We start from the raw sequence: 26697 nt of genomic DNA, 5'->3' as shown, positions 1-26697 counted from the left end.
TATAATATGATAAAAAAAAAGTCATACTATAACATGTCGTCTATAATATGATTAAAAAAAAGTCATACTATAGCATGTCGTCTGAAATATGATTAAAAAAAAGTCACACTATAGCATGTTGTCTAAAATATGATAAAAAAAATAAAAAAAAGTCCTACTATAACATGTCGTCTAAAATATGATAAAAAAGTCATACTATAGCATGTCATCCAAAATTATAAAAAAAAAGTCACACTATAGCATGTCGTCTAAAATATGATAAAAAAGTCATACTATAGCGTGTCGTCTAAAATATGATAAAAAAAAAGTCATACTATAGCGTGTCGTCTATAATATGATAAAAAGTCACACTATAGCGTGTCATCTAAAATATGATAAAAAAAAAAGTCATAGTATTTTATTTATATAGTAGCATTCCAGCTGTTTTCTGATCAGAGTATAACAATGCAGGAATTCTTCCATAACACTGTCAGAGACTAATAATCACACTTTGAAACTTTCAGTAGCAAAACGAGGCGGTGCTGGTGAACTAACTCAAGTAAGAGTCTATAAAGTGTCCATTGTGCAGGGGTAGCAGTCAGCTGACATGTCGGTTATTATTGCCTCTTCTACAAAACTGGTACCTGTTCAGGTATCTGTTACTTACTGTCTGAAAAAAGGCTCCTATGTCTGGCTCATGTGGTGCTTTCTCATTTTAAGGATACGTGACAGTTCTCCAGCTGTTCACTTCCGCTGACCGACCAACACCGATGTACCGTGATAGGTACCTGGCTAAGGCAGAAGCATGGGCGCAACCAAGCATACCATAAGAAACGTAAATAGTTTTACCATTAGTAAAAGGTTTTACTTCACGTTCGGAAAGTAATTGAAAATAAACATCAAATAACAAGAGACAGAACTTTTGACGGTTTTCATAAAAGGAGAATATATTTAACATTATCTTTAGTCTATATTGGGGGGACAGATTGGTATTTTCTCAGTATTGGGGGGACACAAACCCCTCCAAAAAGCCAGTGGTTACGCCCATTAGGCACACAATCTCACAATTCAAACCATTAAGCTGCATTTTTAATGTTGCATATAAATATAATTTATTATTAGTCTTAAAAATTCTTTCTTACACTTTGTACAATAACTTGACAGATGAAATGCAAGCTGTTGCGAGGAACATCGTGAGTGCCAGAAACAGACAGGCTACATTCTCACTAAACACAACAATAATCATGAAGCTGAAGAACAACTAGAGGAATGCAAAGGCTCGCCCACTGAGAATGTAAAGATTGTTTCAAAAGGATGCAAAGTTTGCATAGACGGCTTTACGAATACTGGAACAACTGCCATTAAAAAAAAAAACAATCAATAACCAAGCAAGAACACTTGAACAGTCGCAATTGCTGCTGCATCAAAGGAATGTTGCATTTACAGCTATCACTCATTTCTATTCACGGAATCAGTGTCGTCATAATAACAATGGCTTCTGTTAGTAATGTACAAACATCAAAGTCTGAGTTAAAATCACCATCATCCTCCAAAAGTACAGATGAAAGTTATTCAATTCTGAACACATGAAATGACACAATATTTAAATGATCACCTTCTGTATTAAATTTCACCTCAAACATTGTATGTCAATTATTTGGTAAAAAGCAGTTGTTTTCAGTTGCATTGGTCTTACAAAAATATACTGCTCTGATTCCCTTTCGACAGTATCGTCCTCTGTTCTCTGCCTGGTGTCTTTAGTGTTGAGTATTTCATCTTGAGCAACATATAAATCATCAGCATCTGTAAATGAATTTTAATCAGCGTGGGAAATCACTTTGATCACTTTGTGTTTAGGGACAATAGACTGGTGTAATTTGCCAAATGATCTGCTTAAAAAAATGAAAACATGCAAAATCAAGAAAGTAAAGAAAAATCCCCAACGCAACTCATTTAAAGTATTTAAAAGACTAAAAAAAATGATGCAAAAATATCGCACATAATCGAAAATCAATAATTATAGATAACACAACTAAAAAGTATTAGTTTACAACGGCAACACTAAAACGGTAAAATGATTACATCATTGATTTCCTTCTGTTTTTGTTCATGCGTCTGACAGGATGAGTCATTACAGCGCCGGGTGTCCACCAGGTGGTGCTATGATACAGTCAAACATAATGAGAGCAGAAACAAAATGAGAGGACACTGCAAAGTATTCAATAACAGGCAGCATAAAATACAAAAAAAGATACGTATAAATAGGCATATTATTAAATACTATGTTATCACAGAACACATACTTGTCCATGGAGTTGCTATGGAGACTGATTTCAGAGAGTGAGAGATGCTTCCTCTGATCCAAGTCTCCCTTTGATCCTTTGACCTCTGATAGAGTGTCACTAACTCTTGTATATTGTGAGGGCATCATCCACATCCGCACAGTCCATCCAAATATCCAGAAAGCTGTTTCCAAGGAAACTAGAGCCAAAAATATCAAGTCGTTGTACCAGAGAGAGAGAGAGAGAGAGAGAGAGAGAGAGAGACAGAGAGAAGGGAACAGCCAGAGAAATGACTGGCAGAGATTCTTGTTTACTCTCCAAGTTTTTACACCCTTTGTTGCCAATGTTTAAACTGGGTCATGGCTGAGAAGACCTCGCTGTTTCTATCTTCTTACTTCTTTGAGTGTACACTCAGGCAGCAGTGTGTACGTGCATTTGTCCCATTTGTCCCAGAGTTGTCAAACGACTCTCCTGCTTTAAGGGGTCCTCCTCTCTGATTTTCTCTTTGTGTCATCTTACTCCCCGGAGTGTCACACTCCCTGGTGGGCAGGTGTCAGTGCTCAGTCACAGCAGGAACAAGGCTGTCATGGCGTCCCATCTCCTCCAGTACCTGGGCGAGGCGACTGAGGTTGCCGTCAGGAAAATGCTGGGCCTCCCACAAGTCCAGGATCACTCCTGTAGGACTGGATTTGGTGGCAAAGTAGTTGAGATACCTAAATAAAAGATTGTGACAAAACAGAGAGGGGTAGGTTGGAAAAATGAGGTAAATAGATAACAGGGAGGAATGCTTGAAATAAAACACTTGGCTGGTCGTTTCAGACAATTTCAAACATTTCAGTCTGTTTAATTATTTTTCTCGATTTAGACAAAAACCTTTCTGCTCAAAACAGAGATATTGTAGAACACTTTTGTCTCAATTTAAATAGACTTCCCCTAAAAATCTATAATTAAGTTGAAGTTTGGAGAACGTCCAAACACGCTGTTGATTACAAATCATAATCCGTTGCAGATAGTAAAAGAAAAGTGACACAAACTGTTTTAAAAATCCTGTTTTCAGACAAATGCTTTTTTAAACTCCCCTTCTCACCCTGTTTTTGACACTGAAACCTCCACATATTTCTAGATGTTTATTTAAAAGATCCAAATAAAGACTAATGAGCTGTGTGCTATAAACAATATTGTGCTGTAAGTGTCATCAGTATAAGCGGTGAGTGAGAGGTTCAAGGCTCTCGCCTGCACTCCTTCCTTCACGCCGCTCTGTCGGTGGTCTCGTCACTCTGCAGCTGCAGCCTGTGATAAGGCCCCCCCGCTGAGCCGGGACCTTATAAATGGACGCTCACTGTACTTCCATCACACACGCAAGACTATCAAAGACACATGGGTGGTGTTTTGAAAAGAAGACCATTTCTGTCTTTCTCTATCGCTCCCTCTCTGTCTGTCTCAATTAATCTCAATTCAGCTGATGCTTATCAAAGCAAGTCACATTGCCACAGAACAATCACAATTAAATTAAAAAAAGATTAGTTTTATCCCCATACGATCTTTATGTCTATTTGTAATGAAAAAAAAAATATTTGACAGTTAAAATTGCACATCAGTTACTTTTAGTGTATTTGTTTGATTTCATTTACATAGTTTAAAAAAAAAAAAGAAAGAAAAAAAAGCAGTGCCTGAAGACAGGCTGTTCCTGTGGCCAGACGGTGATCACTGAGGGCGTGAATGTGAGTCACTGTCTCGCTGCTTCTCTCTCTCGGGCCGCCCTGTTCGTCTACCCACCTGTCAAGGTTAAGTTTGTGGGCCAACATCCTCCAGTCATTGCCTCTGGTCTGTGGTGCATCCAGGCTGCCACACAACTTCTGTCGAATGGAAACAGGGATACGAAAGGCGTTTGGCCCCACCAGTGTTGTAATGTTACTGGCAGGGTCGAGCAGAGACGTGTCGATACTCTGGGAATCCTACCAAGAGAGAAATGACAATGATTGAAGGAGATACAAAAACTATATTCTTGGACTTTTTTTTCAGGTCCAGGCTGCATGGACATGATTTCACATCTCAGAAAATGAAACATAATGTAGATCAAATGGATTTGTAGCACAGAAAATTTCCTTTTCTGGGTCCCATAAAAGGGTGAAAATTATTCTTTCATCACCATCCATTTACTGATGCAAGCTGAGAAATTTTCAAATATATTGCATCTGGAGGATTAAGTGCTGGAAGTCTGGCTACAGAAACCAGATCAAGACCCGGAGACAAATGTACCAAGGCCGGGCAGGGACACAGCTCTGCACTGTATGTACCGTAATTCATCTCATTACTGAGCACAAAGCCAAGTCCCTCAAGCTCTGTTCTCCTGGCCAGATGGCCTTTGTAAAGCAAGTACAACATGACTGGAGGGTGATTATTCCCCTACTGCTCCTCTCTTGTCTGCAGTGGCCTGTCATAAGCAAGACCATATATGAAGGCAGCAGAGCTGAGGCTCCCTGTCTTCCACCCTGATGGGTTTTGTGAACATTGCAAAAGAGGGAAGAGGAACTGGAAGAGAAGGTCGCACACAGTGGAAAAACAAGGTGGAGTCAAAACTGCTCTGACTGCAAACTTTAGGTGACAATAGAGACTAAAAGTTGCACTGATGGTTTAAGATTTCAATGCTCAATTTCAATCATGCAGCGGCACAGTGGTGTATTGGTACAGTGGTACAGAGGTGTATTGTTACAGTGGTACAGTGGTGTATTGTTACAGTGGTACAGTGGTGTAGTGCTACAGTGGTACAGAGGTGTATTGTTACAGTGGTACAGTGGTGTGGTGGTACAGTGGTGTAGTGGTGTATTGGTACAGTGGTACAGTGGTGTAGTGGTACGGTGGTGTAGTGGTGTATTGGTACAGTGGTACAGTGGTGTATTGGTACAGTGGTACAGTGGTGTAGTGGTACGGTGGTGTAGTGGTGTATTGGTACAGTGGTACAGTGGTGTATTGTTACAGTGGTACAGTGGTGTAGTGGTATGGTGGTGTAGTGGTGTATTGGTACAGTGGTACAGTGGTGTATTGTTACAGTGGTACAGTGGTGTAGTGGTACGGTGGTGTAGTGGTGTATTGGTACAGTGGTGTAGTGGTGTATTGTTACAGTGGTACAGTGGTGTAGTGGTACGGTGGTACAGTGGTACAGTGGTGTAGTGGTGCAGTGGTGTATTGGTACAGTGGTGTAGTGGTGTATTGGTACAGTGGTACAGTGGTGTAGTGGTACGGTGGTGTAGTGGTGTATTGGTACAGTGGTGTAGTGGTATATTGTTACAGTGGTACAGTGGTGTAGTGGTACGGTGGTGTAGTGGTACGGTGGTACAGTGGTACAGTGGTGTAGTGGTGCATTGGTACAGTGGTGTAGTGGTGTATTGGTACAGTGGTGTAGTGGTGTATTGTTACAGTGGTACAGTGGTGTAGTGGTACGGTGGTACAGTGGTACAGTGGTGTAGTGGTGCAGTGGTGTATTGGTACAGTGGTGTAGTGGTGTATTGGTACAGTGGTACAGTGGTGTAGTGGTACGGTGGTGTAGTGGTGTATTGGTACAGTGGTACAGTGGTGTATTGGTACAGTGGTACAGTGGTGTAGTGGTACGGTGGTGTAGTGGTGTATTGGTACAGTGGTGTAGTGGTGTATTGTTACAGTGGTACAGTGGTGTAGTGGTACGGTGGTACAGTGGTACAGTGGTGTAGTGGTGCATTGGTACAGTGGTGTAGTGGTGTATTGGTACAGTGGTGTAGTGGTGTATAGGTACAGTGGTATGGTGGTGTAGTGGTGTATTGGTATAGTGGTACAGTGGTGTAGTGGTACAGTGGTACAATGGTGTAGTGGTACGGTGGTGTAGTAGTGTGTGATAGACTGTCCAGGATGAACCCCTCCTTCGCCCTAAGTGAGCTGGGATAGGCTGCAGCCCCCAGACCATGTTCAGGATACAGTGTCTAGATAATGGATCCATTATTTTAAGGTGTTAGGGTTATATTTATATACCTCTGACAGTGTTGTGTCCAGCTGAAAAATCTGTCCTTCTCCCTCCACTTGGCGCACACATATCTTACAGGTCAGGTCCACGGTGCTGGTGGAGAAGCGCTCCAGGGTAAAGCAGCAGTGGAGGTTCCTCTGTGAACCGGTCCACACTTGCTGAAAGGAAAGCTCCTGCAGAGGTGAAGAAGATGGAGGAGTTACTCATGTCAGAAACCATGTGCTGCTCTGTACAGCCTTTTTGTGATGAGACCAGTTTACCTGGTACTTGGCGAGTAGTTTGCTCTTCCACAACGTGTGGGGGACATCGTGGATGGAAAGTCTCAGGTTGTGGGTGCTGTCTTTAAAGCTGAGAGTCTTTGGTTCATCCAACAACTTCCCACCCATCTGCTTTTCCATCTGTAGGACCTCCTGAATCCACAAAGACATACTTAATTAGTAGAGATACCACACATACCGACCACAAAACAATTTATAATTTATCTTTTATTTTGCCAATATGAACTGTTGATGTATCTCATTGGCAACAGCAGTTTCTTACAAATGCTCTAATGGAAATTTACAAATGAAGTGGGGTTGTTTTTATAGTATATTCATCACATTCATCCTCTGGTTTTTATGAACAAGACCTGCCAATTTGAAACCAACTTCAATGTCCTTGCAGCAGGATCACTATCACTTCTCATTACCAAATCCCAAACTTAATAACCGTGTTCAATAACACCCGTCAGTACAATAATCCTTCCTTATCTTTCCTCCATGTAGGTGCGTGCAGGTATTAAACAGAATTGAAGCGATGGGACAACAGAGTACGGGGGGATAAACGTGGCTTATTTTGCGTTGGTGCAGCAGCGATGTCTCCCTACGAGCAGCAACGCTATTCAAAAGAAGGGCTCGTCTCCCCTTATTGTGAAACACCAACACAAAGATCTCTCATTCTGCCTCCCACACCTCATCTGCTGGCTGTGCCTACACACAAACAACTCAGTGGAAATGAAAAACCCATAAATATCATGCTTACAAACACATTTAATTACTGCTGTATAACTTTTAGCAGTCATTAAAACAGAAAAGAACCTGCTCCACATTCACCTTGAGTGCATCCTGTGTGTCGTCCAGGCAGTAGACTCTGATGTGATACTCCATGGCGGGGCAGGTGACGGGGCCGAAGATGGCGAGTTTGAGGCGCTTGGTGGTGGCAGCGCTGAGCGATTGGCCCACGAGGCAGTAGGTGCCAAGAGTCTCTGTCAGGATGTGACAAGCCTCGTCATCCATTTGGATATAACATGGCGTGGTGAAATTTTCTTCTCCTACCACCACCACATCCTACAGAGGGGACAGGAAGAAAGAAAAAGACTGGGATTTAGTTACACCGTGCGGTAGTGATTGTAGTATAAAGAGGACAAGATGAAAACACAAGTTGACATGATGGATCGCATTTTTAACGAGACCAAAAATATGTCCCATCTTAGTTATTCTAAACGTTTTCATTTGCAGGGAAATAAGGCCAAAGTACCGCAATTTATAGTGAAGGAAAAAAAACTGCTCCCTTCTCTCTGAGACCTATTATCAAACCTCATGATCTTTACATTTAATTTCATGCTGTTTTACTGCTAGAAATGGGAATATTTAATATAAAGTGCATTAAAAATGTTCTACTATTCATTAGTTCACAAATTAATCAGACACAAGTGGAGATCAATTTGTAATTTGTCAGTCATATGAATAATATTCTACAATTTTGTACATAATACTAAGTATTACAAAATGTGGAGTCATTTCATCAGAAGCATAAAAAAAAAAAAAAAAAAAAAAAAAAAATTTAAATCACAATTTGTTCCCTAATTTACATGTTTTGAACAGAGTGTAAGTTTTATTTTGTTGACAAAACTGATTCTATGTAAACAGTAAAACCCTAAATTGTTGCATTTGTAATGCATCATTACATCAGATAGAATAAACTGTCACATATTTTACAGAATCAGTCAGCCTACGGGAAATGAATGGTTAATTTTTGGAGATGTTGCTTTCCTTTGCTATCCAGCTTCATGCTCAGCTCAGTTCAACTGAAACTGAATGAATTAAAATTTCATTTTATGGGGAAAGTATAATTAAGGTCATGGCCTTTTCACATAAGCTGTGTCCTTTAGAAATAACCCACGCTAATGTTTGACACTGATAATGGAGCAGTGAGTATCCGGCCCGTTGACCTCTGCAGCAGCACTAATGCCAGAACATATTTCTCTTTCATTAAGACCGTCTGGTCTGAGGAGACTTGTGCGACCCTCTCTCTTCACCTCTCTTCATCCTGCTTTCGCTTTCTCTCTGTCTCTCCATCGTTCTCTCTCTAATCCAAACACTCCTGTGAGCAGCGCAGTGGTATTAATTCAGCCTATTATGAGAGACAGAAGAGGAATTACAGCATTTTATTGTGAGCTAGGCCGTTTAACAGCAGTATTATAGCAGATCATTAGACTCTTTAACTGCTCCTGTGGGATGGCACTGGGGCTCCTTATTGGGGGATAATTGGAACACAGCAGAAAAGTGGGCCTCTGCTTCTTACATATGTGAGCAAGCAAAAACAATCAAACATGCAAACACACAGATGATAATGTATTCACAAACTGCCTTCATCAGCTGAGTTTTTCTCTCTTTTTTTCCCCCCTTTTTGGAGGCGTGGGAGGATTTTTGTAGGAGTTAGTGAAGCAGAAAGCCCCACATGTTCCTCATTATATGACCTGCCGTCTTCATCATCATAACACCAGATTTCCTCAATGTCACGGTGTGAATCTGTGTGTGTGTGTGTGTGTGTGTGTGTGTGTGTGTGTGTGTGTGTGTGTGTGTGTGTGTGTGTGTGTGTCTCTCTCTCAATGGGGGAGGGTAGCGGCATCCTGGATACCAACAGATCTGATTATTCTCAATATAAATCTGTGAATTACTTCTTTGGAGGAGCTCATCTCTCGTGTTCCTACTGCAGTGATGAAAACACATTTTGACAGAGCCGGTCATATAAAGCAATATTTCACTCATGCAGAATGACAGCTGACCTCAGCTGGAGAAAAGAAACTCATAAAAGAAACAGCTTTCACCTTGCATACTACCATCTGCATTTCTGACAGGTCAGAGATGTAATCAATAGTTATTCCTTCCTTAAAAATACTCAGTTTACACTCTTCTTTATTGGATGCCGCCCCCAAGTAATTAATCAATGTCACAAAGGCATGTGGGGCCAGTTGGGCAGTTTTTTTTTCTGCTCCATAAGTCATGTCATGACAGGCAGGGAAGACTGAGCAAAGACTTCCTGAAAAATATGATATGTAAGCCACTATTTAATGATGATCTGACAGAGGGCTTTACGCTGGATATAGGCTGATGATAAGCGGTTGGATTCACACCCCTGAGACTATTGGCCTTTTTGATTCTTATCTTATCAACTCAGGCAATAAGCCTGTATAGACTGAAGTCCTGTTCTGTATTACCTTAAAAGTGCTTTTCATTATGCTTGCTGTGCTGGGCTCTGCTGCTGCACAAATGCTTTTATGAAATGGTTTTATATTATGGGCACCTTCGCCTTCACTACTTGTGAGAGTTCATTATAAACCACATGGAAGGAAGGTAAGAACGAGATGCTAATATCTGCCAGCCACAAGGTGTGAGTGAAGATGACCACCGGTCCATTTACTTCTAACAAGCAGCTTTTGAAGAATAGTTTCTCTACAAATGACCTGCATGTGACAAAGACAGCGAGAGGGAGGAAGAGAGGGAGAGAGGGAGAGAGGGAGAGAGGGAGAGAGGGAGAGAGGGAAAGATGGGATAAAACAGTCACACTGCTGCCCTGAGCAAACCAGCTTTATCATCAGCACTGGTAATCAAGAAGCCTGCAAGCACAGGACTTCCAAAAATACTGCACGCATACACATTCACACACACAAAACAATATGCCTTCGTAAAGGTAGAGGAAAACTGGCTGGGTAAAACAGTCCCTGCCCTTCCAGTGCTATCAGAGGTTTGCTATTTCAGCACCTGGGTGCAACAGTGGTTTCCTCTGCGGGCTGAGCTGCACAAACAAAGCAGGAGGAGATGATCCCTTTCACCTCCTCCATGCTATCTATTATTCCATGTCATTTTGTTATTTTGTTTTTCACAGTATCTTTCCCCTTTGCTCTTCGTTCGACACCGACAAGAATTTTCAACCCACCAAAATTCATCTCTGAATCTTATTTCAATTTTAAAGCTTCATGCTGCTGTCAAAAGTACATTTTTAAACTCGCCCGTGACGATAGACATTAGTGGACTGTAGCAACGCTTTCACTGTGAATCCCACATCTCACCTCCCACTGGTTCTGGTGTGACTGGTTCTTGAGCTGGATCAGCCAATCCTGCTGGCCGTCACACACGGCACAGTGGTGCATGGTGATGATGACGGGCCGAGTCAAAAGGGCCCCGGGGGGCCCGCAACTCACCACAGGGCCAAGCACCGTTTGGCCATCTTCCACTGAGGGCCTGGAGGTGCACAGGGAATAACACACACGCTGTTTAGTGACAATATGACAACGGTCTCGCTCTATGTGACATGGCCGAGCTGACGGGTAAACACTGCTCGGGGGCGTCCGTGTGGCAGCCGGCACCGCGTACCTCATGTTGTCCTTCCTCTGAACCGTCACGTACATCTCGTACACTCTGCCCTGAGGAATGGCCCCTGCTGGAATTAGCAGACTCACCCCTGGGGAGCACAGAAACAGAAAGACACAAATAAACAGACATATATGAGAGTTGTGAGTTTTCAGGTAGACCGGAGGAGTCTATGGCTATTTGTACTCCCAATCCTGGTCATTGTTGTCATTTATCATAGTTTTTTTGTTTGTTAAATGCTTAAGTCTGCGAGAGTACAAAGGCACACCAACGCAATACAGGGTAGAAAACTTCAGCTGCAAAGCCACTAAGTAAATGGTCCTTCAGGCTCTACTTTTCCATACTGAAGTAAAATATGACATCCAGCATTTCTTAATGCAGCACTGCACCAGTAAAGAGAAGCTAAGGCACCAGTGAAAAGTAATAATTATTTTTCTCAGAGAAATATAGTAATAATTGCAATGCCCTTCAGTCCCACATATAAAAACTATGGCACTTTACTACCTTCTATGGCATCAGGAAATGATGTGGCATTTCATTTCTAAAATCAATGATCTCTCTACTCTTCGTAACATTCCCACATTGCTGCAGCCAGCATGATTTACATTTTTCCATCTCAGAGTTATTTGATATGATGTCTTGTCCAATGTGTTTTTTAGGAACCTATCCCACAAATTCCCTCATGCATACATACCCGAACACACACGGAATGTCTTTTTCCGGAGGGGGTTTCTAAGATAGCTCATTGATTTCTCATGTCCTTGTACTCAACTTTTCAAAAGGTGACAGACAGCTTCTCTAGCCAGCTACCGAGGCAATCACAACTCTGCCACGGGGACGTCTCGCACCGTGCTACCTCACAGCAAAGCTTCAAACAGGCGGGAAATGCATTTTAAGACGCAAAATACCAAACAGCCACAAACTGACAGTGCCACAAACTCTTTCATTACCCAGAGACACAAGCAGATCAAATATCAAATGAGCTTGTTCCTCTCCCTCTGCCTATGTAACCTGATGAGGTAGCTGAGCACAGCCAACAGCTGAGAACATTTTACAGGTATCAAAAACAAAAACGAAAAACTTAAGAAATGTGAGAAGTCTGTGTTAATATCCCTGCTAGTTTCTCTGTGCCTGTCAACATGCATCTGTGGCATGTTACCACCAGCCCGCATGTGTTTGAAGTGAGGACAGCAGGGCTAATGTAAGCTGCCTGAAACACAACACCACTACTTCAGCACCTCCCGTGCACACACCTTCGGCATCCATCAACTCTTGTCATACCGGTTGCAGTCAATATGCTGATAGGTTGCATATGGTTTAGCATATTTCAAAGTCACATCTTTGTATATCAAGGTTATCATGGTGGAGGTGCTATGAGGCAGCTCAGGTCTGCATGTACAGCACAATTCCTACAGAACACATTTATTAGTTTTCATGTATAATCAATAGTTTGGAGAGTGTTCAAAAAGATCAACAACACTTTGTTAAACATAGAAATAAACGCATTAATACTCATCACATGTTTGTTTGAGACTTGATACCTTATTGTAAATCTTTTTTTTTTTAAACTGTATTGAGAATGTCTTTGACCATATTTCCATCATTTATTGATGAATACAGCAAGTTTAAAAAGTTCTTAACTGCATCACAGTTTAGCCATAAGTTACCAGTTTTCTTTTCCACAAAAAAAAAATCTAATGTCACACAAATCTGCTGAAGCATGAATTGTGCTGAGGTGGTATTTTACTATGTTTCATTCTTTAATTAAAAGCATTAAAACAAATCAGTGAGGGATCAATCTTAAAGCGATGTTTCAAAGTTTTGTGAAATACAACCATTTGCTTTCTTGCAGAGCTGATGGGAGCTACCACGCTGATATCTGTCCACTAAATCTAAATCAACCTGAATCTACAGTCAGTAAACAGCTAGCCCAGCTGAGTATAAAGAGCTGGATCTGCCTACTACCACCTCCCATATCTTCACTAACCAACACACGAGCAGATGCTGCTTTTCATGAAAAGGAGCTCGTTTTTTGCTTCGTTATCTCCGTTTTCACCTGGTTAACAGTATGAATATGCTCTCAATCACATATCAAAACACACGTGGAATCCCTTCCTGTCTTTGTGTGGTGGAGTACCTGAGTTGGGCACGATGAGATGCCCCCCCTGGGAGCTGAAGGAGCCCAGAGCGGTGCAGGACGGATCTCTGGTGCGCAGCAGCGTCTGGGTCTGTGTTCGCCGGCCCATCGTGCTGTCGCTGTTGTCCAGGAGGCAGTGTGGCAGCTTAGGTGACAGTTTAGAGGAAAGTTCCCCTCCCAGGTCATCCTGAGGAGTCACTAAGCCGGAGGAGTTGTAAACCTTAATCTTCAGGTTAGGAAGCGGGTCTAGCAGAGGGGAATTGGTCATGGGGATTTTGTCAGCCACATCATGGAGGGCGTAAACCGGGCCGCGGTACATGGCGGCAGCTGAGGTCAGGTCAGGGGGTGCTGTTAGGAGATCAGCTGTAACAGAGGAGGAATGTGACGTTGGAAAGAGGAGTGAACATCTTCAGAGGTGCGTTGGGGAAGTAGCTGAGAAGAAACTTAAAACCAAAATAACTACACGGAAGTGAAGTGTTGGCAGCAGACTGCCGCTGCAATTCACTCAGTTTTTCTTTTGTTAGAGAAGTCCAATCCACCACCAAGAAACATTACTCAGTCAGAGAAGTTATAGGTGTAACTGTGATTCATGAGCAACAGATGGCATTACTAACATTCAGTTTACTCGGTAGGTACCAGGATGAATGTTCAGTAGTTGGTCTGAGTGGGCGGAGCGACGGCAGTGGGAGCTCTTTGTGCTCCAGCTCCTCCACTGCCGCTCCGTTTTCCAACAACACAACTTTCTAAAAGACACAAGTGTTGATGAAAGTCACAGGAGTTATTCACATAACAAATGATTTGTATTGTAGTAGTCGTGTTGGTGTTTTTATTAATGGTTTGTAAAACATCTGTTACTGCACAGGTACAGCGGTGCAGGTTTAATAAGTGGCAGTGCTATAAATTAGCTTTAAATTTAGTAATCCAATCAGTGCACATATTGTATGTGTTAAAATGACAGAGGCTCCAAATAGGTAAACTATCAGGATTCTGCTGACATCATCAGCCGGTTCAGTTCCAAACATGCAGACCGGCTGTGATTTATTTATCTACCATGATCATATTCTGTCTTTAGTAATCTGGTTCTTTTACTATTAAAAATGTCTGTAAAGAAGAAGGCTTATTCTGTTTAGTCAAAGCAAACCTGCAGGATTTAAGCATCATACAGCAGTCAATCAAATCATTTTAAGATATGATTTTAGTTTGTAATTTTCACCTACACGAGCTTAGGTTTTTCATTTTACGTTGTGGTTTATTTTTGCTAAAGAAAAAGAAACATTTGCTTTACCAACAAAACATTTCTTACCTGCACAAGTATTTTATACACCCATCCTTCTGAATTGGACAGCTTTTAACATCATACTTGTCTACTACTCCTACTCGTCACTACTTGTCCGTTTCAATTAGATTTTTTTGGTTGGAGGAAAAAGAGAAAATAATTCAATTTTATTTATTTATTGAAATAACAATTTACAACACAATTATTCTGATGTGTCTGTTTCCCTGCGCTCTTGTTTTGCAGCTCACTGCTACCTGTGCTCATCCCTGTGGTCTTTCTTTTAAGTCCAGCGTCACCATCCCAAATCTAATTACAGTTTAATATGTGACACAGACTCTGACTTTATTATGCCTTGATGATAGAGCACAGTTTGGCCTCCCGTCACAATGACAAGCCTTTTAATATTGTTTCACCATCCCATCTACTTAAACATACTGTCTGAATTTCTCTCACAAGCTCCGTGCTCATCTACAGTCAAAAGAGCACATTTACATTCACACCAACACGTCTCAACCGGTTGATGTTATGAGCTGCTAATGCAACTTTTTCCCAATGCCTGACAACTCGGATTGAGGGTATTGAACCTCAATACTTTTTTTATCCCCTGAAATGTGTCTGTATCAACAACTGTCACGTACCAACAACGAGACTTAAATACCTGCTCAGATTTGTAGTCTTGTTTACTTGTTTTTCAATTGGATATATCCTGATTTTACAAATTAGGACTTTGCAAAAATACAATGTTCTCAATTTAACAAAGTTTTTGTGCAGCTGCTTGTGACAGGATTTGATAAACTAAATTTTTTTGTTTTTTTAACTTTGTTGAAAGTGTGTAAGTTTAACCTCCTATCTGTGTGTGTGTGTGTGTGTGTGTGTGTGTGTGTGTGTGTGTGTGTGTGTGTGTGTGTGTGTGTATGTGTGTGTGTGTGTGTGTGTGTGTGTGTGTGTGAGTGAGTACAAAAGGCCTTTCCAGAAACAGATGTTTCTGAATTTCAAAATAAGCTTCAGAAAAGAGTAAAGTTTTGGTATCGGTAGTGAAACTCAACTTTTTTAACTAAACAGTATTGAAAAAAAAAGAAAAAAGATTGATACTGTATGGAGTCATTATATGTTGTGGTGTAAAAGACCCTCAAACCCAATGTCATGTGAAAAAATGAGTGCATCCAATGGAAACGGTTGAATTAGAGCTAGAGATGTATATCATATCAATGTAGAAGCTTGGTGGTGGAAACGTTCTGGTTTGAGGTGCTTCACTGCCTCAGAGACTCGGCAGCTTGCAGTCAGAGACTCAACTATGACTTTTGGATCAAATCAAAGAGGAGATTGAAGATAATGCGAGGCCAGCTGACTGAAAGTTGAACCTGGAAGTGGATCTTTAAACAGGCGTTTCGTGGAGGGGATTTGAAACAAAGAACACATGCACACAAAAAACACCTGGAACCTTAAACAGAAGTTAACTTGAGGGATTTTGAATGTAAGTGTGGTAAAAAATTTCAGCGAGCTGGTTTCTAATGTAAAGGGTGCAATTCCTTTTTCCACAGAAAAAAAAGACAGCTATTGATATTTTGTTGAATAGATGATTAAATAGCCAATGTTCTTTATGGGGTTGTTCAAATATACCACCTTTATCTGTAGGTACTGTATCAAATAGGGTCAGATGTCTGTGTGTCCAAATATTTCAAAAAGTGCCTGACTGTAAATGCAGAGAAAAACATTCACACCAAAACAAGCGCACATATCGGTCATGTGACCCACCTTTGCGGGCAGTCTTGATGCTGACTGGCTGGAACCCTCCGTTGAGGGCGGAGGAATCTATGATGTCAGAGTTGAAGTCCCGGTGGTTCTTCCTGTAGATGAAGAGTGCCACAACGGCGGAGATAACGAGGCACATGATCACCGCGATGACAATGCCCACATAGAGAGCTACATCATCTGTACTGGGGGCCACTAGAGGAGGAGGGGGGGGGGCGGGGCAGAGGGACAAAACAGAGATAGAAAAACAGTCTTTTTAAGATCTCATAAGTTTACAACAGCATTAAGCCTTCTCTGCAAGACTTGCGATGAAGCTATTATCAGCAGACTAATATCCTGGTTTACGATTGAGCCGGATATTAATAACCATCTGCTGGGAAATAAATGCACACAGAATATCTCCTGGTTTTTTTTTTTCAATGTAGTTAATGCTGACCTGCTGTGGATAATAGTCTCAGATTTAATTAAATAACATGGGATACTTTTAATTGTCATCAGTAAAGAGGGATAATGAAGCATGCACAATGGCACACTTAGACACTACATCTTTTTCAACCTTCATCTTTGTCTTCTATTTAATTTTGAGATGTGTTATACATTAAAGAGCACATAAATATCTCTTAGTCACAAAGAAGTCACCAAAACATATTCCAGAGTCATGACTTGTAAGTAAATGTAAATAATGACCAAGGTTTTGCAGTCATACTTTAATATTTCTTGAAAGAAGCCATATTGTGTTTTGTGTAAAAGGGAGTTATATCCAAGGCCTCGTAATAATAACCCGGGAAATAAAGATAACGATGATAAACTCTGTAGAAACAGCACAATTAATAGAGAAGGCTGCTCCAGAGCAACCCAATGACACACTGATGTCTGCTCAGAGGCAAGATCAAATGTGCAGAAGACTGAGATATAGACGTTTTCATCTTCAAATTACCGCTCTGTGTTGGAGTTCAGAGCCCGTCTCTGTCTTTGTTCTTACACACTGCAGATAAGATCTAGACATAGCTTGCATTTCTCAAATTGTCTTTCATCTCAGTCTCCCTCCCAGAGTCGTTCTGTCCACTTTCCAGCTGGAGAAACCTCTGTGATTAGTAGGCCTGGCATGGATATATGTGGCTGGTAGAGATACAGACCCAGACAGGCACTCATTACAGATCAGACCTTTTTAATGGATGCCTACTGACAGTCTGAACTCTCTGTGGTGTTTGATAAAGAATGTCCTTCACTGTCACCAAGTTGACAAATAGGGAGGAACTCTTCTTCAGAGGTGTAATGCAACGCCAAAAGGCATGTGGGAGCCTGTATGTGTGCATTGTTCAACATACAAACATACACGGTACATGTCAAGGGTTTGTCCAAAAAGTCAACCCCCAAAAGCACATAAATCCACACTGATTAACAAGAGAACAACACTATCTCGATAAAGGAGACACTCCCGTCTCTGAGTATGTAGATTGCACAGGATCTGCACAGTAGATGGCAGTAGCACCCATAAATCCATCCACAGCCCTTTGAAGACAGGCAGGATGGCCGGGCATTTGTGTAAATTAGCCTTATGTGTCTCAGAGATACAGATGGCACTCAGTCTGTGTCTCTTGTGTTCTCGTGCACGAAGGAGGATGAAGGAGTAGGAGGCGAGGGAAAGCAGGAGCAGAGTGCTTTTGTGACAAGTCAAAGTCATGAATTTTTATCACACACTTGTTTTACTGGCTTCTTTTTCTCTAGTTCTGACTTGATGTTTATTTCTATGAATAAATAGGATTTTAATTTAATTGAATAAGTACACGATTCAACACTTAGTTAAAAACTCATTATATTTCATGCTGTTAAAGAATCTCTGTTGCAGTGAAACTCAGAGTGACCTTCGTTCCCTTTCACCTACAGTTGAAACAGTGAATTCAAAAAGTAGATAGTGTCTTTAGGTTAAGTTTTACTGAATGGCTATTATTACAAGGGCAAGGATGCTAATATTGTTCAGTAGTTCTTTCAAAGACTTTATTTCCCTGAATCTCTAGGAGGAACATGTGGCCTGGCCGTCTCAATTCAGCCTCGACTGAAACACCACGTTAAAAGGTACATCCTCATTATGTTAGGTGTCTAATTCTTCCTCCAACACAGACACAAACAGAAAACAGAGCAGGGAGCCAATGACCAAATTCTGAAAAATGTTATTTCATCGTGTTCCCGCTGCAGAGCTTCCCTGCAGTTATTTAACATATATCCCCTCAGTCGAACAATCTCTCATCCACACTTTGATGATAAAGTCAGCAGCCTGCTAAGTGTACGCATTAAAATGTATCACTTAGATTAATACATCCCTTTGAACAGGAGCCGTTGTCGGAAAGGAAAAGTACAAGAATTGAAAATGAAAGGGATTATTGAACACTCCACTCTGTGAGGACGCAGAGATTTACAGAGGGAAGGTGAGATACAAAGAATAATTCAGAAATATACAGCGGCATGCAAAAGGGCCCTTTGAATGTTTGGATACTTATCCATCACACAATACCACCGAGGGGGCAGTGGATCACTCCCAAATTCAGTTTGCAGTATGATAACAGTCATAAAGAACTATCTTCAGCAACAATTAGACTAAAGAGTCTCGAAACATTGGTTTCACCCCGAACTCCCACCCGAGTCCTGAGCTCAGGATTGCTGAGTCAGTCTGGGAGAAGAGACAGAAGCAACGCTGACAGCCAACAACCCACGGAGGAACTGTCAAGAACAAACTACCTGACAGGTACCTTGAATTGTAGTAGTATCCAGAAGAATTGGTTGTGTTTTAGTGCGAAGGGAGGGCAAAACAAATCTGAATTTCCACTTCATGCAGTAAAGTTGATGGTAAATAGAAGCTATTAATTTTCTAGAAATGTAATTTTAGTACCCTAAAACTTCTCCCTGTTCTGTACACTTGGAAAGACGCAATAAATTCTGATGGCAAGAAAAAGTGGCTGGAGTTCACGAGGAGCAACAGCGTGAAGGGCAGCGTCAGCTCTGAGTAACATGGCTGAGAACAGGTAGTAGATGGCAAACACATTATGAGAGGACATAGCTGAAATAAAAACATTTAAAAAGGCAGATGTCCTGAGGTGGTTATCAATAACAACAACAAAAAAAAACTTTTATGCTTTTGGTGCAAAATACCAGTTTTGAAATGCAAAAAAAAAAATGCTTTCAGATGAATTATCTGGGACTGTGACTGCCAATTTAGGTGCACAACCTGTCAATGAGGTACTTGGAAAAAAAACAAAAAACAAATTAGAAACAAAGACAGACATGAAAACAAAGATAGAAATAATGTACAAAATAAATGATAAAAAAACAAAACAATAACTCACATGAGTTTCCAAAATCACTCTTGTCTTTTGCCTCAAAGGACTTCTGATATAAGGAACCTTGAAGAGACGAAGGATTGTGGATGTGAGAGAGAGCAGGAGGGGTAAGGGAGGGGGGAGGGAGGATGGGAAGATGAAGGGAGAGGGATGAAGAAAATCAAATTTCCAACAGAAAAACAAACTCAACAAATGAGACAGCAACAAACTCATGAGCAGGAGTGATGACGCAGGGAAGCGATCTTTCTTGATTTGGCCCCTCCTCTCCATATCTGTGTACAGAGTATGGAGATGGATGGGAAGAGCAGGGGGAACATGGAGGTTCTGTAAAGGAGCGCTGTGATCCATCAACTGGGCTTAGTGCCTCAGCAGCAGCAGGACTGATGCTGGCAGGTGAGAGGAATGGAGGCGCTGATAAAGTGTGGGCTCCAGCAGAGTCAATAGAACCTACTGCCTTGCATCTGTCACTGGAAGGTGGATGCAGAGGGGAGTGCAGCAGATAAAAGGAACGATTATGTTAGAGAAGCAGGAAATGGAAGAAGGCTGAAGGGCAGTGATTTTGGAGACGTGATTTGGAGACTTGAAAAATCGAGACGCTTTTTGGTCCCAACTGCGTTTTTGGTTGGCTTTGTTGTGGCCAGTTTATATGTTGAAGTGGAGAGCAGGCTGGAGAGGAAGCCAGGTGTAATGTACAAGCACACATAATATTCAGTCTCCCTGGGACATCCATAAACAACTATACAAACAATGAAGTCCTTATTGGAAAGGGAGAGACCCACAGGCAGACAAGTGGACTGACAGGAAAATCAATGGTTTGATAGATGGGGTTGGTGTGTACATGTAATCAGGCAACGGGGATGGCGGGATGGAGTAGGGGGAGGTGACTGGTGGGGTCAGTCTAACTGATGGCCCATTTGAACCCATCCTGTTCAGTTTCTATTCATCCTGACTGAGTCTACAGTACGGCCAGAGTCAAAGCATGCTTCAGTGGGCGTCTCCAGAGGAAAACCTCGGAGCCCCACACAGACAAAGATTATTCTTTACTGACAAAATGGAGCTGGGAAGGAAGAGAGGATCATAACACAGGAAATCATTCTCTGTGTTTGAGCATTACTCTCTTGAATATGACACATTTCCAATCTTAGGGAAATACACTGTCATCTACCAAAACTGATGTAATCTGAACAAGTTAAGGTCCTTTTTTTTTTTGCTTCTTTTTTAACTTCTTTAACTCAGATTGATAATTATATGACAAACAATATCTAATTACATTTGACAAAATCCTGTCGAGGACATACGAACAGGGAGTAAGACTTGTGTTCTTAGAGTCCTGATTGTATCTGGTGTTTGATAGCAATAGAGCATGTCCTCTTGCTCTGACTGCGTTCCCCTTTCTCTAAATCAATATGTCAAGAAAATGTCACGTCTGAGCGCAGGGTTACCAAAGGCTCGGAAAACAACGTCACACTCAAGGAAGACAGACCACAGGGGGAGCGCAGAACAGATATTCAGACAGGTCAGCCTCGGTGAACTGTGAAAACTATACACGCGTTAGAATTAGGAAGTTCTCCCTGAACAGGCAGAGTGCAACCTTTCTAGATCAATCTAAAGGTACTTAACTTTGTTAAGGCAACCCCCAAAACTCCCTGACAGACTAAATGTGATAAACAAGCTACAAAGTTAATTATAACGTAACTCTCTCCTTTTTGACTCGGGTCAGTCGTGTTTCTACAGCGCGCTGGAAGGGAAGCTGAGCATCACAAGCCCTATTTCCAGCTCTGCTTGTATCAAATTCCTTTGGTAGATTTTGTGATGGACTGCAATTGAAATGATTTAAATAAATTCAAACAACAGACAATAAGATCAAGCTGCAACGGAATCCACAGACACGTGTTTGCTCGGATCCCCGCCCTGCACTGCAGATCAGCCGTCCGAGGTTCAGATTGCACACAACTTCCATTCCCAATCGTATTTGCCATAACGCGAGCTTTTAGATAATGGGCCGTCCTCCTAAATGCTTGTGGAAATGGTCATTAGCATTGACATAAGTGGCTTCACCCTTTTAGCGTCCAAAAAAAAATCAATCCCTGAAATGATCCTAAATCTATATCATTACGGCTTTATATTCTCTACAAACTAGCCATCAATCCACCAAGAACTAATGCTTTTGGGATCAGCTGAGCTGCAAAGGGCGTGCAGAAGGGCAGGAAAGTGTGCGGTGAACATATGTTTTTTCCACAGTGGGAAATAAAATAAGATGAATAAGAGCAGGTCTGTCTCAGCCTTCTCATAGATTTTCCCCTGATGTTTCTATATGCTGTTAGACATATGAGCTTGGCTACAAAATCAGCTAATGCGTTCCTCTGAGGTTAAACTCTCAACATTAAATGAAATCACTGAAACTTAAAGTCATAGTTTCAGTCCCTGTCCTTAGTACATACAGTATAGACATAGACAGTATGGTATGTATTTATTTTGGAAGGGGGCAGGCACATATATTAGACAGCTGCATCTAAGGATGCATATTGATCACCAAAGTGATGTCAAGTGTAATTTATAGTACATCCCACGACACCATGCAGCAGGTAGCTGTTAAGATCCGATGGTGCAGCGGAAGCTCAGATCAGCTGCACACAGCAAATGCCAGCTGTATCAGTTTCAAAACATCTAGCAGCCAAGCCTCTGTTATATCATTAGTGTCAAAATCACCATCTGTAATAGGTTACACACACGACAGAGGCATCTGTGACAGTGAGTGAGTCTAACACCTTCAACGATGTTTATGGGAGATGCATTTTATTAAACTAGACAGAGTTTAACTGAGTTACTGTGCGACGTTTGAGGGCAAAGACTATTTTAGTAGATGAAGGTTAGTGTATTAAATGCTTTACCCTGTAACCACTTAACATTGCAGTAAACACACAAACACATGCATCAAAGCAACAGCAGCATGATCCCAATCTGGGAATGTATTATGAGGCAGAGGGAGCAGGATTGTTGGCTTAACTGAACTGCGTGGCTGTTTTTAAACTTACTGGAAGAAAGAGAAGCAGAAAACAATTCCCTGCCTGCAGAAAAATATCTGGCTGCACCACAAACCGGCTTTGGCTCGTTTTTGTTAGCAACAAGACACTAAAACCAGTAAAAAGAAATAAGACTTGTGCATCCTGGTGGTACTTTGAAGTCATTGTGATGCTAAATAATCGTGTATATTATTAGTTCACTTGCCAGCACATGTAACGGCCAGCTCAGGAAAAGGAGCACGTCTACACTTGTGTTTCTTTTCATTGGATGTGAGGAATCTACAGTTTTGAAATTAAGGTAGTAATCAAGCAGCTCTGGTAGATGTGTCCACTTTTTGTAATTACCATATAATGACTTCTTATTATTTTAAATATAACTCTCAAAGGCTTCGTCTTTGACCAGGATAATTAGTTAGAGTGCTTCCCCATGTGGTCAAGTCATTTCAACAACATATACTTATATTTGCAGCAGAGTTGACGCAGTAAAAGATTTGAAGTGTTTTTTGATTTTATGCCACTTTTATCAGACAGTTTTTTTGTATTATGTGAGAAACAGAGAAACGGATTGAGTACAGAAGGCCGAAGGCTTGTCTTATTGTTTATGTATGAGTGAAGTGAAACAGACCGTGTGAGTGAGAGACAGATGTGAGACACAGCGTCGTGATGGAAGAGCAGTGAAAGTCCTGGTCAAAGGGTGAAGACATTTCTGTGGTTGGCAGGTCGGAGAGAGTAGCAGAGGATTAGTCGGGTACTCACTCTGCATGCACAGCCCATCGGTGCAGTTCTTGGACTGGAGCACCATGCCCTCACAGTCCTTTCCCCCGTTTTTGGGTGCTGGGGCGTTGCATTCTCTCCTCCTCCAGTGGGTGCACTCTGTCCCACAGGTGGACCACTTACTCCACTCTGTCCACAGGCCATCCACTATCACACAACAAACAGGACAGACGAGGGTCGAGTGAACGAGATGGCAAATGAGCAGATGAAGACAAATGAGCGCACGAGTGGGTGAGTGGACACGTGATGGAGACAGCGAGAATATGTGGGAGAGAGACACACATGTAAGTATGGAGGCACAAACGGAGCGAAATGTGCAAACACAGAGCTGCATCATATTTTATGCATTTAGTTTTTGTGCACCTGAACCTTTTCCATCCACTAATAAGTGGACGCTTTGTAATTTAAAGCCATACCTGGGCAGAGAGGATTACACGGCAGCTTCTGGATGCCTTGTCCTTCACAGATAGCGCCGCCGTTCAGCGGCGCCGGGTTGGTGCAGCTGCGTGTGCGTTTCTGGTAACCGCGGCCGCAGCGGCTGTTACACACCGACCACTCAGTCCACGTCGACCAGCCACCATTCACTGGAATTCATGGTAACGAAACAAGATTAAGAAGACGACCAAAATGTAATTACAGTTGTTCAAAAAAAGAAGTTACAAGGTGCTTTGTAAAAGGGTGTGATGCCAATAAAATGCACAGATTAGCGTAAAGTCAAATATATATAATTTAAGATCAAATCTAACCCAAGCAGATGCAGTAAAAGCATCAAGAGAAACACAATAAAAGCGTACATCCAGATTTGATTCAGTACAGCATTAACTAGAGCCTACGAGACATCTCGAGTTACCGTCATGTGTCCCTTATAAAATGTGTACATACTGCGGTGATTTTGCATTTTGACCCTGAAATCTCGGGTCGTTACTTTGCGCTGCAGCCAGACAGTAAATTCAGGTCAGATTGCTGCATTTTCCATTCACTGATTCCTCCTAATGCCTCTCTTCCCTCTCTCATCCATCTCTGTCAGCGACTAAATCCAGTGCAGAGTGACACTATAGGGCTTGTGGCTGAGAACAAGTCTGTGGCATTTGAGATGGTGGAACTGGGCCCCTCGGAGCCTCCGACTTTCAAATGTGACATGCTTATGAGTGAAGCCCAAAATATTGGACTCTGGGGGAAGACCGTCAAAGCACCGCATTTCTTCACTGTCTGCTCTTTTTTCCTCCGTGGATTAAGGCTCCATCGTCTCTCCTTCTCTTTCTCCGTCTCTCACCCCACCCTTCTTTTTGGCTATCGACTGATATTCCTGTTTCCAGTATCCTGGTTGGGCTGGAAACCGTCGGCCTAAAAACACACCGCCTTTACTTCTCATTTTTTCATCGCTCGTATCAGACATAATTCGTGCTTATCCTGTGGGTTCTCTCAAGCAGCCTTGTGGGGAGTGTGTACGCGTTCACATACAGCACAACTGTACATGAATGTATTATAGTATCCCATTTTGGGGGAGGAAAGGATGAGCTCACATCAAAGCACTTTTTTTTGACACAGTTCTAATAGACTGCGTTAGTAATCTACATGAAAGTCTCACAGAGGACACTTGTCCCTGAAGCCTGCTCTCCAGTGTTTCTACATCACCCTCACATTGATCCCCAGCTGGCCACTATACTCACTGTTCACTTAATTGTAACCATAGTAGATAAACAAAACCAAGAAAAAGATGCTAACAATACTACACCTCCAGTAAGTCCAGGAGGGAGAGGGGGAAAAGTGATGAGGAGATTATAGATCTGAAACTTAACCCCGGTGACAGTATCAGTTTCAAGCATCTGGTCACTTTGGTGTTCTGTGTGCATCCACATGTATTTCCACTGCTTCTTTTTTCCAGTAATTTCCACTGCACTGTGTACAAAATAAGTAGATATGAATCCTGTGTGGTTGTGGTGTTACTCAGTTACCAGAAGTGAATCAGCAGTATCATGAGAAGTTCTATCAAGCACAGGATGAACTCCGTTAGCCTCAGTTAAATGAGCTATCAAGCTCGTAGTCATTTCATACAGAAAAAACAATGTCTCAGGTTCAAAAGACCATCTGCTTCATGTGTCATTTGTTCCGTCTTGAGCAGCCTCCAGCAGGCGTTGAAGTTTAACTTCACAGCCGTGCTGTGCAATAACAGTCATGTTAGTTGATGTCAGGGAGACAGTGGGTGAGTCTGCTTGAAACCACAGCGGGGGCTCTTTAAGTACGGCTCAGCCACATCAGCACCTCTCTAGCAGTACAGAAAAATCACAAATCTTCCATTCCTTGCACACCTTCTGGCAGGAACAAACGGAGCGACTGCTCCACGCTGCAGGAGAGACAGGGATTTGCTTTATGCAGAGTGACTTTGAAATTAGTTGAGTTGAGCCGACCTCTGATAGGAATTCAACACTTGTCCTCTGCACGAGTATCTGACTTTACTAATTTGCCATGTGTCCAAATGATGATGAGCGTTTGAACTGACTTTTTATCAGCGTGTCAGTCATCTAATAAAAGCTGCTATACAGATTAAGTTTGAATGATTGATCAAGGAGAAGTTAGACCTCATTGCCTGTGTTGTTCAATGTAAGAGAGCAGGTTACCGTAGACGATGACTGTGGCGGTGGTGCTGCGCCTCTTGGCCACAATGTTCTTTGCCACGCAGGTGTAGTTGGCCGTGTCAGAGAGGCGAGCCTGTTTGATAATCAGGTTGTGATCGATGGTGATGTAGAAGTTTCTGTCGTCTGCAGGATCAATAATCTCCTCATTCTTTAACCACTCCACCTACAAAAAAGAGAAAGAGAGGAGAAGATGAAAAAGAGACAACAAAAAAGTTTTGAAAAGGAGAAGAGATGTGAGCAGTTATAAATGACAGATTGACCTCAGTAAATTGTAGAAAAATCACTGAAGTATTTGAACAGTTTTTCTTGTTTCTGTCTAACCTCCCAAATCGCAGTGTCGGGATTAAAGCACAAATGTTTGTGTCTCGGAGGTCCTGCTACAAAAAGTCAATAGCTATCATGCTCTTTTTATTCTCCCCCTAGAACAAAGCAGTAACAGTAACGGCAGCATTGTCAGACAGCAGAGGAAAGAAAACTCCACAATTCATAAAGCTGAGAGGCTCTCTGACCTTTTCTTACAAGTTTCGTTTCTCTAAATGATACTGATATTGAACTCCCGGCACTACCGCAGAACAGGGGATCATTTGGAGCCTGTGTTTGGCTCTAATTCCTCCAAGATCCCTTCTCTCTTCAAGAGGTGCAAAGGTTTTGAGTTTTGAAACGAATAACATGTGCTGCCTCACACTCTGCAGCCACCCTGATTTAAAAATATGTCCTGGTTCTCTGGTTTTCTTCAAAGAAACTGTCCAGTGATGAGGAGGCCTGGCAAACAGCGGACTTCCTGAGTATTGTGATAGCCCGTGAGGAGCAGGGCCTGATAAGAGATAAGACACCACAGAGCAGTACAGGCAAAGATAAGCGGAATGTTTATAAAGGCT

At 41.9% G+C, this 26697-nt stretch overlaps 1 protein-coding gene across 3 annotated transcripts in view; it reads right to left on the bottom strand.

Annotated features, from left to right (window-relative positions):
- Nucleotides 1-850: 850 nt before the first annotated feature.
- The window catches only part of unc5cb (unc-5 netrin receptor Cb), a 110048-nt gene continuing 84201 nt past the window's right edge, over nucleotides 851-26697 (bottom strand). Inside the window, exons 5-17 of one of the 3 annotated variants that reach the window (XM_069172512.1) lie at nucleotides 25802-25982; nucleotides 23600-23767; nucleotides 23166-23330; nucleotides 19393-19449; nucleotides 16055-16246; nucleotides 13024-13386; nucleotides 10890-10977; nucleotides 10586-10757; nucleotides 7347-7580; nucleotides 6516-6665; nucleotides 6264-6428; nucleotides 4038-4216; nucleotides 851-2974 (exon numbers count right to left, since the gene is read on the bottom strand). In XM_069172512.1, the coding sequence (XP_069028613.1) occupies nucleotides 2815-2974; nucleotides 4038-4216; nucleotides 6264-6428; nucleotides 6516-6665; nucleotides 7347-7580; nucleotides 10586-10757; nucleotides 10890-10977; nucleotides 13024-13386; nucleotides 16055-16246; nucleotides 19393-19449; nucleotides 23166-23330; nucleotides 23600-23767; nucleotides 25802-25982 (2274 nt within the window). In that variant the 3' untranslated portion in view covers nucleotides 851-2814. The remainder of the gene's footprint in view (nucleotides 2975-4037; nucleotides 4217-6263; nucleotides 6429-6515; nucleotides 6666-7346; nucleotides 7581-10585; nucleotides 10758-10889; nucleotides 10978-13023; nucleotides 13387-16054; nucleotides 16247-19392; nucleotides 19450-23165; nucleotides 23331-23599; nucleotides 23768-25801; nucleotides 25983-26697) is intronic. The other 2 variants (XM_069172519.1, XM_069172521.1) reach the window with 2 other exon arrangements.

This window comes from Embiotoca jacksoni, unplaced genomic scaffold (genome assembly GCF_022577435.1).
Source record: "Embiotoca jacksoni isolate LCO1_2020_lvr unplaced genomic scaffold, fEmbJac1.0.p SCAF_10, whole genome shotgun sequence".
NCBI lineage: Eukaryota > Metazoa > Chordata > Actinopteri > Embiotocidae > Embiotoca > Embiotoca jacksoni.
The sequence above is the reverse complement of the archived record's forward strand: the minus strand, read 5'-3'. Positions and strand labels throughout refer to the sequence as shown.